The sequence below is a fragment of the Sinocyclocheilus rhinocerous genome, unplaced genomic scaffold (assembly GCF_001515625.1).
Source record: "Sinocyclocheilus rhinocerous isolate Xijiao unplaced genomic scaffold, SAMN03320098_v1.1 scaffold191, whole genome shotgun sequence".
Lineage (NCBI taxonomy): Eukaryota > Metazoa > Chordata > Actinopteri > Cypriniformes > Cyprinidae > Sinocyclocheilus > Sinocyclocheilus rhinocerous.
Genome location: NW_015625580.1, coordinates 47,421 through 64,138, shown reverse-complemented (window position 1 = coordinate 64,138; position 16,718 = coordinate 47,421). Strand labels below are relative to the sequence as shown.

Here is a 16,718-nt window from a genome sequence, read left to right as displayed (position 1 = left end):
ATGCTAATTGGCATTATTTACAATTTGTGATAATGGTGCAATTAATTTTACTTTTTCGTTCTGTTCTGATTGTTTTAATGTTGTCTATCTGGCGAGTTTTATTTATCATGTAACATCTTTTTTTTCTTTCTTGCTCATTTTGGAGTCATAAAAATGTATGTTGGATACATTTTATATATATATTAAAATGTTTATACTTTTTAACATTTATGATATTAATCTCTCACTTGTTTATTTAATCTTCCCTCATTTCTATTGCTCTTTGACTCTGTGCAGTCTTTATCTCTACTCTTTGAACTTTCTCACTCTTTTTTTCTTCCATTTTTTTATCCCTCTCTCTCTGGTTGTCTTTTCTCTTCAGTACATGCGCCTTCAGGCTCAATCCTAAAAATGAGCACAATTAAAATCTGCCCTCCCATCACTCAAGATTTCCTTCACCGTGCCATTGTGCCACACTCTAATCTGCTCCTTATTGTCTTCACGTGTGTGCGAGAGCTTCATCTCTTCTGTCCATCATTTCTCTTTGTCTTTTATATCATCTGTACCTCAACTGCAGCTATGTTCTCTGGCCTAACATGCCCTAAACATGCTAGGAATGAGTATAAACGCTGCTGTATTGATCCGCAGTCAAAGGCCAGTGTATTTTCTGCTAATAAATGAAGCTCATGTGCTGTGTTACAGTGTTGCTTTGCTCATCTCTTCCTGCTTGCTCACTCAAATGCTTCAGTTATGTGTTTGGTGACATAACTGAACATCCCTGCTACCTTCATGCTCTCTCTCTCTGTTTGTCTTTTTTTAGGTGATGTTGGCCGAGAGAAAGGGAGGTGATGAGCTGTTTGCAATAAAGATCCTGAAGAAGGACGTGGTGATCCAGGATGATGACGTAGAATGCACTATGGTGGAGAAGAGAGTGTTGGCCTTGTCAGGAAAACCACCCTTCCTCACTCAACTGCACTCCTGCTTTCAGACCATGGTACTGCAGCTTCTCATCTCGTCTCGTCTCATCTCTTCTGCTGTCATCTCATTTCATGTCGTAGATTCATCTCGCCTCCTCTCATCTCATGTCGTCTCTTTTGCTCTCCTTACCTCTTCTCTTCGCCTCTGCTGCTCTCTTTTTATTTCATGTTGTTTATTTTGCTCTTCTCTCCATGTCTCATGTAGACGAATCTCGCCTCGTTTTATCTCATATCATCTCTTTTGCTCTCCTCTCCTCATCTTCTTTTCTTGTTCTCTCCCTTCTCTCCTCTTCTGTTCTCCTCTCATCTTGTTTTATCTTCTTCTCTGCTCTCCATTCTTCTCCTCGTCTAATTTCATCTCATATTATCTCCTCTCCTTTTTTCATCCTTATCACATCTTGTCTCATCTCTCCTCATTTCATCTCATCTTGTCTCTTCTCCTGTCCTCCATTCATAGCATCTCGTCACCTCTCCTATTCTTCTCAACTGATCTCCTTTTTGCTCCTCTCTCCTCTTGCTCTTCTCAATGTATATCCTCTGACATAAGCTTAAGCGTGGGCACACGTCACTTTGTGTTCTTTCATTTTGTAGCACATGACCAAACACACATACGAACTCAAACACAGACACACACACTTGAATCCATCCCTCCCCATCCCCCACATGCTGCTTAGAGACTGCAGTCATTTGTACATCGACAAGAATGGTGTGTGTGTGTGTGTGTGTGTGTGTGTGTGTGTGGTCATGTGAATGTGACATGCTCACAGGGGGGCAGCGCGCCACACTCATCTGTGGCCGCAGCAGAGCTGTGACAGGCAGCATTGCCGTCTCTCAACATCCTACTGAGCACCGCATGAGCCCCTGTCACTGATACACACACTTGAATCCATCCCTCCCCATCCCCCACATGCTGCTTAGAGACTGCAGTCATTTGTACATCGACAAGAATGGTGTGTGTGTGTGTGTGTGTGTGTGTGTGTGTGTGTGTGGTCATGTGAATGTGACATGCTCACAGGAGGGCAGTGCGCCACACACTCATCTATGGCCGCAGCAGAGCTGTGACAGGCAGCATCGTCGTCTCTCAACATCCTACTGAGCACCGCATGAGCCTCTGTCACCGACAGCAAGATAGCGAGAGATGGAGAAATCGAGACAGGAAGTGAGAGTTAAAGGATAGAGAGGACTGAGTCAGAAACCGAGGGGACTCTGGGGGAGGAAAAGATTGTGACGTCACGCGGCCGAAGCTCTTTTATGCCTGATTTTTCTGGAAATGCATTGGATCTCAAACGAAGCAACGTCACTAAATCATCTCCTCCTTCGCACACACGTTCGTTAAGAGCAAATAAAGCCCGGTTAGCTGCGAGATATTCGAGCGGGGTGTTGGGAGGGTATTTCTTTATGGAGGGGGATCAGTCACAGGAGATATTTGACAGCCAAACAGCTGCAGTCATGTAGATTATCCTCAAGCCTATAATGGGGAGTTAGTCCGATGTGTGTGTGTGTGTGTGTGTGTGGTTGTGTATGCTGATGTGCTGTAGTCGTGGGGGTTTAGGTAGTTGGTGTGTAGTGGAGTGGGGTAAAGACTCTTTCCCACCCACCCTCTTTCCTGCCTGACAGTGATGGGACCTCCTTTAAGCACTGCTGCCTAGCAGTCCGTCTCCCCCTCGCACTCTTCATCACTTTCAGTCTCTTAATCCTCCCTGACTCTAATTCCCCTGACCATCACACACACACACACACACCACCACCACCACTGCAGGAAATTACACCACCCGCAACTGATGCAAAATAAGCCTCATCATTACAGGAAGAAAGCCAATAAAATGGAGCCCAGGGAAAATGTGGCTGAAACTTGCAGATATGAAGACGTCCAGCGTGTTTTGATCTTTGGATTTTGGCCCTGGGATTTGTCTTGTGTATTAGTGTGTGGATGTGCAGTTGTGTATGTGTGGATGTGTTAAAAATGTATTATAGGCTTGTGTCACTAAAAGTAAATATTCTTGCAGGGGGTTGAGTGACAGTAAAAGTAATAAAAAAAATCATGAAATATTACTGTTAACATCAGTACATCAGTACTCAGAATTATATTTGGATAAATATATGAATAAATGTAAATATAAATTAATTGTCTGAGCCAGTACCTTTTAGTGAATCAAAAATATACAACATGTCTATTGTTGTCTGTTTCCTGATTTTTTCCTTCACTGAAACAAATTCTGTCAAATTCCCAAATGAATGACTCCTTTGAGCTGATTATTTTTTAATGAACCAAAAATATACAACATGCCCGATGGAATCTATTTTATTAAATCAAAAGTATGCAGCATGTGTATAAGATTATTGAATGCCCCCTCATAACATGACTAATTCTGTCTAATTCCCACTTCTCTTTAGTGCATCAAAAGCATTCAGTGCAAACAGTTTAATCCAATTCCTGAGTAAATGAATCTTATAAGCCAGTACTTTTTTAATGAATCAAAAATAAATGATGTGCCCAGCATTGTCCAGTTCCCGGACAAATGAGATGATTCTTTTTAGTAAATCAAAAATATACAGCATAACAAATTCCATCCAGTTCCCAAATGAATGACTCCTATAAGCCGATTCTTTTTAGTGAATCAAAAACATTCAGTGAAATGTTAAATCCAGTTCCGGGGTGAATTACTCTTATGACAGATTATTTTTGTCAACCACAAATAGAACGCTCTGCAGTTGCTGAATTACCGTAAATTACTTTTGTCATGTCCAATTCAAAATTAACCAAGAACTGTGTTCTATTGTACTAAAGGAATCGATAAGAAACCATAATCGAATTGGTACCAAAATCTACTATTCCATCCTATTTTATTCTAAAGTTTATTTTGACTCTCACTTGACCCCAAGTAATAAAATAAACTTAACTAAACTTCTAGAACAGCTCTGTGTTCGCAAGAGGCTTCAACCGTCTTACTCTTTTCTCAACTGTCCTGTGTTTGTCTCTTACCCTGCTGTCTCTGTGTATCTACAGGACCGCCTGTACTTTGTCATGGAATACATCAGTGGTGGGGATCTCATGTATCATATCCAGCAGGTCGGCAAGTTTAAGGAACCCCATGCTGTGTGAGTACAGCTCTCATCTTTGTCTCTGCATAGCGCCATTAAGTGGCCACACTGCAAAGATGTGGCATTTTCAGATTCATCAATTCAAAATCAGATGAATGGCTAATGTTACTGACCGATGATTCCTTTGAGTCGATTATGCACCAGATGATGTTCAGTTGATGCGTTCCCCAACGTTAACCGTTGACTTCAAAGAACTTGTTCACAACTTGTTCACAGCTGAACTCACTGATGAGCTTTTCAATCAAATTATTTCACCTTGAGCTCACCGATTAGTTCATCGATGAGCACATTGATTAGTTCATGATGAGCTCACCAATGCATGTCAGTTAGTGGAATGTGAATGTGGTTGAACTCATCCAGCTAACACACTCTGTAGAATGAACAGGTGCTCTCCTTGTTATTGCCCAATTGGATGATGGGTGGAAAGGAGGGACATTCATAGGGCAGAAAGAGTTTCCCGCTGTGCTGTGTTGTCACTTCAAAGTGACCTCAAAGTAGTTTGACCCACTCTTGCTGCTGCCGCTCCTTCTCTTCCTCTTCCTCAGTGCCCTCCTGTTGGAGATATGAGGTGTCTACTCAGCATAATTCATAATTAGGTGTACGAAGGCCAGGTCAACCTGCTTCCCCCATCTTTGACTTTCTTTTTTTACTCTTCTTTTTTTCGTTTTAGCTGTATTTCTGCAGCTCGATAGAGTGCTGCAGTGATGTCATATTTTTGTATACCAACCAAGCACTTCTTGATTATTAAATGTTTTGTTCATCATGATAAATTTTGTAACCTAGCCACAGACCATAGACTTTACTTCAGGCATTTAAACATAAATAGATTTGGACCTGGAAGTGCTAAAATGCTAACTCATTTCTGTGTTTTTGGCCTGCAGGAATGTCTTCCCTCCTGCAGCACTTTATCTATTCATCTCTCCTCCCTGTTGTTGAATGAGGTATTGAGTTGAGGCAGATGAATAAGAGGAGATATAGAAAGCTTGTTTGTCCTCTTACATAGGGGTGTGTAAGAGGTTTTGTCTACAATAATATCGTAATAGTTATTTTAATGATTATCAACTATGTCACTCTCTTTGCAAAAGCTAAACAAACACATGCCTTGATAGTACACGATTTCACTGTACAGTGCAAATGACCCCAAATTCAAGATATGGGAGCAAAAATGCCCCGTGTGAATTTTTGTCTTATATTTATTTCATATGATATAGTTAAGCAAAATCACACAAGCAAGAGTGCTGTTTTTACCAAATATCAGCACAACATGATATTGATTTAATACAACAGTTTATTAAACTAGACGATAATATTGTTATTCAATTTTAGACACAATATTGTCAGTTTTGTTCTATTTTGCCAACATAAATGCTTCCAAACAAACCCACAGAAGAACCGTTGTGTGTCTCTCTCAATGGCGTTTCATTCCTGAATGAATCTGCATTTTTAACAAATTGGGTTAGTGAATGGTTCAAAGACTCATTCATAAAGACAGTCACTTGCTTCGTTCCTGAATGAATCAGTCGTTTGAATGCGTGTATTTTCTTGATTTTTATTCAGGAGTCAGTTGTCCACTACAGGCCTAAACCAGTCAAGGAACCAGCACAAAAACTAACTCAGCAAAATATTGTCTAGTAATTGTTATCAGCAACATTCCCAAAAATATCAAGACATCATTTTTGTCAATATTGCATGCCCCTGCTCAAGTAAATAAAACTCTATTTGTTTGCGTTTAAAATATTAGTAAAAAGTAGACTTGTTCTCTTACTAATAAAGTGAACCCTGAGCATTTTGCATTCACAAAGCACGTTACAAGTGACTGTCTAATGCCCGAGTTCATTTAAAGTGATCACATTCAAGCTGAAATTCCTGTGAACCACCCTGTAACTAATTTGAAGAAAGAAAGAAAGAACCATCAGCAAATAGACAGGCGTTTGAGGGTGATCTGACAGGGTTTGAGATGACTGAGCTGACCTTTGCCGTAATCTCCTCTCAGAACCACGCTCTGTCTCCACATCTAACAAGCTTCATCTCTATTTGCTCTGCTTTCAGCTTGCTGTCTGCCCTTTATCATAAAAATTAACCTGTCTCTGGGTAGGAGAGCAGCGTTGTCATTGTGTTGGGTATGGAGCTCAGTGCAGTTCAAAGGTCAGGGTGATTATGAGTGCCCAATGACAGGGAGGAGGACGTGGAACAGTTGCAGCACTTTGTCGCTGTTGGTAATGGAATAGATCCAGGTTTCCAGATGCAAAAGTCCACAATGGTTTTGGAACACAGTGTGGGCTTTTATTTGCTTGTTTTATGATATAATGAGATTCTAAGATACAATGACTGTTTTCTTGTTACTTTGCACCTCCTCCCTTATTCTCACAGTATATGAATATATAGCCATCATTTGCTTTGCACAAAATGTACACAAACGTCTCGTCTTAAATGAAAAGCCATTTAGTGACTATTAGCACAGATGGTAATAACACAGTGTTAAATGTAGCAGACAGTTGCTGAGTTTTGTGAATGAAGCTCAAAGTATGTACCTGATTTACATAGAAATGTATGGAGTATTATGAATACTGCTTAAAAATTAATTAAAGAAATCAATTATCAATGTTTTAATTCAAGAAATAATGTAAATTAAGTTATTTTCAATGTAAAACTATTTAATGTTTTAAAATGTAGTTGAATGTAACAACATAATTACACCAATTAAAATTAAATTATTCACTTTTAGAACTTGACAACTAAAGATATGTATTAACAGCTGTTTATTTAAAATGTTTCAAGGGTAGTTGTATGTAACAAAAATACAGTAATTATTCTAAAAGTAGCCACTTAAAATTGACAAATAAATAGACGTTTACAACTGTGCATTAAAAATGTTTAAAGTTTAGTTGAATGTAACAATTACAGTAATCATAATAAAATTGGCAAATATATGTATTTACAGCAGTTTATTTAAAATGTTTAGTATAACAAAACTTTAAAAAATTTAATACATCACTTGCCATTTTGACCTCTTTATATAATTCACGCTTAAAATGTCAAATGTAACAGTAAAATAAAGAATGCATTAATCATTTTTATTTAAAAAAAATTTATTAATAAATTGATAACTGATATCTTTAGGTGGCATTTAGAGACCTCCAAAGAAAGGAAGCATGTTTGAAAAGAATGAGAGTGAAGTAATTGATATACAGCACTGTTACACTGTTGTCGTTAGTGCCTGATTGCAGGTAGTTAGTGAAGGTTTTGTGCTGAAACTCTTTATGTGAAAGTGTTGCAAATGTTTAGTGAAATCACCTCTATCTTTCTCTCTCTCTGTCTGTCTCTCTCTCTGAGTGGTGATAGCCAGAGGCTGGTTGCCGCTGTGGCCTGGAAACAGAAGTTATCTTTTGACATAATCTGACTCTGTAGTGAGGCCTGTTTCCTGCTCCACCCCCAGCTGCATTAGTCACTGAACACGAATGTGAATTCTCTTCAAATGTTACTCTAAAATATAGGACAGACAAACACACCACCTGATAAATAAGAGATTACTGCATGCTTGTATTAATAACAGATATCTGGTTTGCTTTATCTCTCTTATGTCTTTTCTGAGGGCAGAGCTCCAGTTTCCAGGTTCTCAGCAGAAAACACACCTTTATCAGACTGTTATATTATTTATTAGACAGATGTCTCAGGACTGATTGGACAGTCGACAGACTGATAAGACAGTTTAGTTTTTGGTAATGACCACCTAGCCCAGACTTCTGGCCATGAAGATTGTCCAAGAAAACCAACTAAACAGATTCATCTCCTGTGCTCAGATTTTCATATTGATTCGGATGTGTGTGTGTGTGTGTGTTTAGGTTCTATGCTGCAGAAATCGCCATAGGCCTGTTCTTTCTGCATGTGAAGGGTATTGTATACAGGTGAGTGAAGCCCAGACAGCAACACACGTCAATCACACATAGAAGTGAGAAGAGTCTTCCTGATAACAATTGACTCTTCAATATGGCCACCACAAGGGTCTTTAGAGGTGCTGAGATATTAGACAATTTGCTTCCAGAGCAACACACACCAAAACACACTTGCTTACACAGAGCAATTGAACTTAGTCAGCATCGATGCTGTATTCAGTTTGATTCAGACGATCATTCAGCCAGTTGAAACATTGACAACACAATAAGTCTTTCAAGAATTTTTTAGTGGGCAAAAAACATTTGACATCTTGAGCTGTGATTAATTAAACATGACCTGCGACTTTATAAAACAGTAAAGTGTATTGAATCGTCTTGTGTTTCATTGCATTACAAAAACATTATTTTTTTTCATTGTACCAGTATAGCGATTGAGCCCCTGGATGGTGGCCTAAATAGGAAGTAGATCTGTAATCCAGGCTGTTAACACAAAACCTACACCACACCACTATACAAACAGACAGCACTATGAATTCTTTACAGAGCCCTTTTTTCTCCTTCATCAAGCTCACCGGTGCTTCTCTTTATGAAGCTGCTAGGGTTGGCCAGTATAATGAGGTGTACTTGGGATGATTTTGCTGGCGAAATAAAAAGAGCAAGTTAATATTGCAATGATTTAAACACTTTTTTAATTGGCCATTAGGTCTGCATTGTTGGACTAGTTTGACAACTTGAGAAAGATGTTTAAATAGCGTTTCGGATTGAAAAACAGTGAGTGGCAAAAATTCATTTGTCCACAAGGTGGCAACACTGGCCCGGTCATAACTTCTGGTGAGAAAAAGCGCAGACACTGGACAAAGATGCATATCAAATGGAGTTTAGTTTGAAAGGCTGCACATTCGGCTGTACACATACGCTGAGCGTACACGTAGAAACCAAAGTATACGCAACACGAACTTAGAGCAGGTGCGTTTACTCCCGGACACCATTAATCATTAAACTAGTTTAGTTTAAAATCAGATGAAACATGTATGTTGTATCAAATTTATTAGGGGAGTAAGAGAATATAATTCATTTTTGAATGAATTATACTTGACAATAAGATCTTGTTTGTTAACATTAGCTAATGCATTAACTAAAATGAACTAACAATTAACTATATATTTTTACAGCATTTAACAACTTTCATTAATGTTAGTTAATAAAAACTTTGTTTTTGTTAGTTCAGTGCATTAAATAATGTTAACAAATACAACTTTAACCATTTTAATAATGTTTTGGTAAATGTTGGATTTAATATTAACTAAGATTAATAAATGCTGTATAAGTATTGTTCATGTTATCTAATATAGTTAACTAATGTTAACACAGAAAACCCATTTAACAAATGTTGCCCATTTTTGTTACAAAACTATGGCTGTGTGTGTGTGTGTGCGTGTGTGCGTGCGTGCGTGTGTGCGCGCACAGTTTTCACCCATGTTTAGCCCTTTTTGCCCACCACAAATTTTCAATTTAATAATCCAGCCCCCAAATGAAACTAATTGAATAGCCCTGTATATTATATATAGTATATACTGAATATATATATAGTATAAAATTATAAAAATAATTGAAAACATGTAATTGTAATGTTTTTTAACATACTCACACATCATGGGCCATGAAAGCCTCTCTACAGTACCTTCCTTGAACAATCATTCAGTTTCTCACAGTTGTTCCTTGTTCTTGCTTGTTTGTGTTCTCCACTGACTCCTCTCACATCTTTGTACATCAGAGATCTAAAGTTGGATAATGTCATGTTGGACATGGAGGGTCATATCAAAATAGCTGACTTTGGCATGTGCAAGGAGAACATGCTTGATGGAATCACCACCAAGACCTTCTGTGGGACCCCTGACTACATCGCCCCTGAGGTGAGTGCTCAAAAAGGCTTCTGAGTGCCCAAGTGTTGGATGAGAAAGTAGAGCCAATGGCCTACATATTTCATGTGTGTGTGATTCGTGGACAATAGCACATCTACCAGGGCTTTCACTACTGTACCTGCACTTGGTCTCACACATACCCACATAGACTCATTTAAGTTCATCTAACCTTACAAATTTGTACAGTGTTGTTTCTAGGAAACAAACTCAATTCAGTTCTACATAACATAGAACATAAATATTGTTTTATTAAAAGTAATCCATTCAGTATTAACCATTGTATTGCCATCTCATATACATCATGAGCTCGTATTGGAGAAAATGGGTTTGTTGCCCAGAGGCAGCATCATGCAGTAGAGAGTTACGTTAATTAGATATCTCACGTTCATCTCACTGAACACCAGATGGTACTGCTCCAAGTGTAACACCAGCAGCATGAGCTAGAGATGGATTCATGTCAACAACACACTCCTAATCCAAGACATAACTTGCTGTAAGAGTGAAGGGATTTGAGTTCCTCAAGTCCTCAAAGCTTAAGCTGCTTGTTTCATATTGTGTGAAAGACAATTTACAGTACATAAAACACATTGTAACACATTTTGAAAACACCATAAACACTTCTGAAACTCTTGACAGAGTGCACGGTGGGATTGATATTAACATTTAAAGTTGACCTTGGAGTGTCACCCATTTGTAATTGTTTTTTTACGCCTTACACTCGGAGTGTGTCTGTTTCAGATCATCGCTTACCAGCCTTATGGAAAGTCAGTGGACTGGTGGGCTTTTGGAGTTCTGCTCTATGAGATGCTGGCTGGGCAGGTAAGAATCATTATAACCCAGATCAAGAAGGCCCAAGTCAGGGGTTTGTGCCTTCTCTCATTCGCTCTGTTTCATTTCCTCTCTGCTGCTTGCAGTAAATCACCTCTTGCTATCTCAAGGTCAGTTTTTATTAATTACGTTCTGCAAATCTCCCGAGACTAACGGCAAGTATTTCATGCCTATCGGGCTCAGTCAATTATTTATGAATTGTTCTGAAACAAGTCAAGCTTTGAACGCTGGAGAAAAAAAGTCTGAATTGTTTCCAGCGGAGACTGCTACTGCTGAGCTGTCATGACAAAAGAATGTCGTAATTCTCTTTTCTAGTCTCCACTAAACAAACAAGACTTGAAAGGCACTTTTATGTTGATGACTTTCAAATTTCCTATGTTAAAGGGACACAAATGGGAAAATTGCAAGCAAATGAGATATAATCCATGTTATTGTTGTCGACCAAACAGCATCGTCCTCTCATCTTCTCTGTCTCTTCTCTCTATATCTCTTTCCAAAGCCCCCATTTGATGGTGAGGATGAGGATGAGCTGTTTCAGTCCATCATGGAGCACCATGTGTCCTATCCTAAATCCATGTCCAAGGAAGCTGTGGCCATCTGCAAAGGGGTGAGCAGCCAGTATACATCACATTCCTGAAACAGTATCCAGCATCCTGTCTCACACTGCAGGGACATGTCAAACACAATTTGGTTATGATGATGATGATGATTATTATTATTATTTACTACTGTTCACAATTTTGTGGCAGTAAGATTTGTGTTTTCAGATTTGTTTTCAACAAGGATGCATTAATGACAGTAAAGTGACTACTGATATGTATAACATTACAAAAATATTTCTATTTCAAGTAAATGCTGTTGAACTTGAAAAAAATGTATCATGGTTTCCAATGACAAAAATGAAACACAAGTGTTTTCCACATTGATAATAATAAGAAATTCTTCTTGAGCATCAAATCAGCATATTAGAATGATTTCTGAAGGATCATGTGACACTGAAGACTGGAATAATGACTGCCGAAAATTCAGCTTTGCATCACAGGAATACATTACATTTTCAAATATTTCAACATAGAAAATATTTATTTTAAATTGTTATAACATTTCAATTACATATTTACTGTATTTTGATCAAATAAATGCATCATTGGTAAGTAAAAGAGACTTATTTCAAAAACATAAAAAAATCCCACCAACTGAAACTGAAAATTATTTAAATTACTTTTTATTTAACAATTTCTCATTACCATTAAGAATTGCATTCATTTTATTTGATCAGAATACATGCCTTCTTTTAAATGATCGTCAGTGGAGAAAGATGCAGAAAAAGGGTGTAGTTACAACACCTACCAGCAGGGTCATGCTAACAAGTCACACCTTGTCCCCTTGTCCTGAGGTAACCCAAAGTATCAAATTCAGTTCAGAGTGACTAATGGCCCGGAAAGGTGCAGATACAGTCCATCTCATCATTGTGTCCCTGAGAAAGTACTGATGTTGTTTCAAGCTGACTGTCTCGGCAGTTCACATACTGTAAGTGGCTTTGAATGAAAAATGTCCAGTTATTATATGACCTCATGCGATGCATTATGAATTACTTTTTTATAGCAGCAGTGGTCATTGCAGTTTGCTCTCAGCAGCTTTGAAAAATACCACAGCCTCTGACCTATCCTATCAATAATCACGTCACGGCCCTCTCGAAAATCGCCAGTTCTGTCTTTCTCTCCATCGCTATCTTCCATTCACTCTGTCTTTGTTATTAGGAGGCCAGTGCTGCTTCAGACTCTAGTGCTGGCAGGTGAAGCCGCGAGTACACATGATCTTATTCTTTATTTGAGAGATCTTCTCTCCTGCAGATAAAAGCACACAAACATACGGCCTTAGACAGCACTTAGTTGGAATGCCAATGACTCCTGGCTGTGTGCAGGACCCAGGAGCTCAGCTCTGTTAGTTGCCAGCTTTTACTGGAGCATGGCTAGGCTGGTTTTGAATGGATATGAATGTTTTTTATTGTTTGTTTGTTTTTTTGCCCCAGCAAAACAAGACAAAAGCCGCAGAATGACAGGGGCATCTTAGTCAATAGTATAACGCATTCCCTAAAAAGTGCTCGAAAGGGAGCTCTCTCCTATTTGCTTATTCTTTGCATGTTTCTGTTCTTTCTACTTGTCACTGCGGTGCCAGAGTGGAGCATATGGCTGCTGAGAAAAGGAGAAAAGAGTTTTGTAGAAGAATGAAAGCCAGGCTTGTGCGTGGGTACATTCTTACGGTGGTTGGGACATGACATCTGTTATTTGGGGGAATCTCACCTGTCAACTTGCCTGGGCCATATTTCGCCCCACCCAAAAATAAAAATAAATAAGAAAATGCAACATATCTGCTTTTTTATGACCGTTAAGACCTTTATTTACATTTTCACAGTTGTCAATACAGTAATGCAATAATAATAATAAAAATAATAACGAATCAATAAAAATATAGATTTTGCATTGCATTATTATTTTAATTTTCAAACATTTATTTTTCAGTTTTTAAATACATTTTTAATATTTTGGGGGGGGGGGGACCATTAAGATTTTCTTTTGTATTGTGGCATTATTTTCAGTTTCCCTGTTTGCATTACCATGATGCAAAAAAAAAAAGTAAATTGCATTGTTTAATTGTTTTATTACCCAAGTTTACATAATGAAAAAAAAATGCATTATTTAAAATATACATTGTTTATACATCATGGTAGTATTTTTTGTGCTGCATAAAACTGTGCTAAAGCATTACGAAGTTATATGTGTAATTACCAGTATTACAGAGGATGACTACAGTAATAAAGATGTACAATAAAAATGCTAAATTGGCATGAAAATAAAGTCACAATGCATAGAAATTTTATGCAAAGCATAATTTTATTTTACTTTTTCCCATTTGATTTTGGGGTGAAATGTGACTTTTGATGTGTGATTCACCAAAGTCAGTTTTCGCTGGGTTTTGATGATCTTCTACCTAGCATGCTGCCTGGTGACCCATTTTTGTTTAAGTTAGGACAATGGAAATCTTTGGTATTGGGAGGACAAGTTCTGGAATATAAAGTGGAAAGAGAGATGTGAGAGCAGGTGTCTCCAGAGGGACCTGCACACTAATACATTCATGATAATGTGAACATTAAATAATGAATCGACCCTCTGTGTTTAGAATCTGAATGCTACCCCTCTTTGACTGGCTTCATGAAAATGCAGCATGCTGCCGGGTAAAGCCTGATAAACAAAAGCCCCCCTCCTCTCCTCCCTCTGTTCCCTCCTCCTGCCTCTCTTTTCTCCATCCTTTTGTTTTCGGTCTATTTTCCCACATAGATATAGATGCTCCGCACAACCCTCGTCCTTTCTGCTTGTCGATTTTTCTTCCTTGACTTATCCTGCCTCTGTCTTCTCCTCAGTCTGTCTGCAGAGCTCATTGTCTCGATGAGTTCAGTCTCCCTCTCTATTCTCTCCTTCATAAGATCTGCTGTAAGTGCTTGCAGAACGTCTCTAATAGCTTAATTCTGCAGTGCAGCAAGTGTGTCAGATCCTGGAGGCCTCTCTCCCCAACAATCTCCTAAAATAGAGCAGGAATACTAAATGAATCCTTGACATTTAAGACAGATTGGAAAATCCTGTAAGTTTGGACAAGCGCAGCTTTAAGCGAGGGGTGCTGCCGCCCGCCCTGCCGAGAAAGCTACAATGGAGCCATGCAGTATAAATGAGGTATTTCCCTTAACCAAGCGGAGCAATCGTTCTTCCAGCACAGTAATTGAATGACTAATTTAGTCTGGCCTTGTGACTTTCAGAGGACAGATGGATAAATTGAACCTGTCGTAATCAAAATGTTGATGCCCTATTCTGCCATAAAAAAAAGCTAAAGAAAATCCTCTCCTTCGCTTCTGTAGAGCCTGGGGTTTTATTTTGAGGGGATATAGGCTTTTATGCTCAGAACATCAGCTGAGGGAATATTCATTTGTGACACTTACATCAACAGATTGCAGAGAACAGCACAGTGAGTGTATTAAACACTCTGCAAGACATGATGTATATATTGATGCACAATAATTTCATGGCTGTCTCAAAACCTTGTGAGCTGCCCACCTAGACATCATTTTTGGGCATTATAGATATTATAGATGTATTCGTAATGCCTAAAAATACTGTTTACAAAAATGTACCATGGTTTTTTTAGACAATGTACCATGTCTTTAAATAATATGTAAATGCCATGGTAAATGAAGTCTCTGATACTCATTAAGGCTGTATTTATTTGATCAAAAATACAATAAAAACTGTAATATTGTTACAATTCAAAAGAACCGCTTTCTATTTTTTATGTATTTTAAAATGTAATTTATTCTTGTGAATTCTCAGCAGTCATTACTCCAGTCTTCAGTGTCACATGATCCTTCAGAAATCATTCTTATATGCTGATTTGATACTCAAGAAACATTTCTTCTTCTTATCAATGTTGAAAACAGTTTGTTCTTCTTAATATTTTTGTGGAAACAATGACATTTCTGACTAATTTGTCAGGATTCTTTGATGAAAGTTCAAAAGAACAGCATTTATTTGAAATCTTTTGTAACATTATATCATAATATAGACAATATTATATGTGTACTGTAACTTTTGATCATTTTAATGCATGCTTGATGAATAAAAGTAGAAATTTCTTCCAAAAAAATTAAAATCCTAATCCCAAAGTAAGAAAAAAAGTGCTCCTCTACCTCAAACAGTAGAGAACGGCGTAGCAACACCAATGCCATGAGTTCAATTTCCAGGTAATTCACTGATAAAATTTGTTTGAATGCAATGCAAAGATAAAAGTGTCTGTTAGTGCATAAATGTAAATCACTGTTTCAGACCATAATTATGGTATGGTACCATCACTGCACATTTGGGCAAGTATAGATAGACAGCTCACTGCGTTTTGAAACACAGCATCTGAGGATGATAAAGTAGCTGAATTATATTGCATTAATTCTGTACAAAAAAAATAATGAAAACCTGCCGGATGCGTTTAAGGACTCGTTTAATGAAGCTGACAGAGGCAGAGGATGGCATACTGCAGGAAGCGCTCGTGCAGCAGCACTAACAGCAGATATGTGCTACTGCGGTGCTCTGAGTGCTAATTGAAGAGTATTATCAGTGTTGATGGAGTGTACAGCTCTGATATGGGAGGATTAAAGTGGGATGCTGTGGTTCTTTGATATGGAACACAGCCCTGCACACCACTGAGAGAGGCTTGGGACGCAAGCCTGATACAGACTGATACCCCATGACTAAGGCCAATCTAGAGCTCGCACACAGACTCTCGCTCACTTTCTTTCTCCGTCTATTTTCCTCTTTCTCTTTGCATATGCTGTATTTGTGTAAGCGCTTGTAACCATACACTAACAGTGCAATGCTATCTCGAGCCATCTGTCAAGCCATCTGAGTGTAGAACATGGTGCATGCTCAGTTAATGCCTGTTCTTGATACTGTTGGAATGTAGCTAATTTAAAAGAGGAGACAGATCTTCTGTCTTTTTATTTGTGCTGTTTATTGAGTTTGCCTCATTAAGTAGAAGATGCTGCTGGAACGTGCCATTACATCATTCACATTCTCAAGTGATGAGAATGTACCTTGCGTCCAATAAAGGAATTTTAAAAAATGACTTCCAGATGTGGAAACATTGAAAATAAGTAAAATCGTACATTTTGGGATAGTTGTTTGCAAATTTTGCAGATTTATAGTATTTTATTGGCTAGAATTTTTTTTAAAAGCTTGGTGTATATTATGGACACAGACTGCAGTTTTTTTCACTTCAGATTTCATCCAGTCTGAGAATATTATACATGTCGTCATGCGTTACCTAGCAACAAGGCGGTTTGATTGGTTATTGCAACAAGTATGAGCACCCAAATGGTTTACACTAAAAAGTCTTCAGAGTAAAAAATCTTTTTTATGTTACTTTAAAAGTAACCTTTTATATATATATATATATATTTTTTTTTTTTTTCTATGCAG

The 16,718-nt window shown here is 38.1% G+C and overlaps 1 protein-coding gene across 1 annotated transcript in view; it reads left to right on the top strand.

Moving 5' to 3' along the window:
• Positions 1-16,718, top strand: part of LOC107752983 (protein kinase C beta type-like) — a 129,279-nt gene that overhangs the window by 96,570 nt on the left and 15,991 nt on the right. The window contains exons 10-15 of the mRNA XM_016569064.1: positions 800-973; positions 3,964-4,055; positions 7,901-7,963; positions 9,726-9,864; positions 10,612-10,692; positions 11,201-11,308. Of these exons, the coding sequence (XP_016424550.1) occupies positions 800-973; positions 3,964-4,055; positions 7,901-7,963; positions 9,726-9,864; positions 10,612-10,692; positions 11,201-11,308 (657 nt within the window). The remainder of the gene's footprint in view (positions 1-799; positions 974-3,963; positions 4,056-7,900; positions 7,964-9,725; positions 9,865-10,611; positions 10,693-11,200; positions 11,309-16,718) is intronic.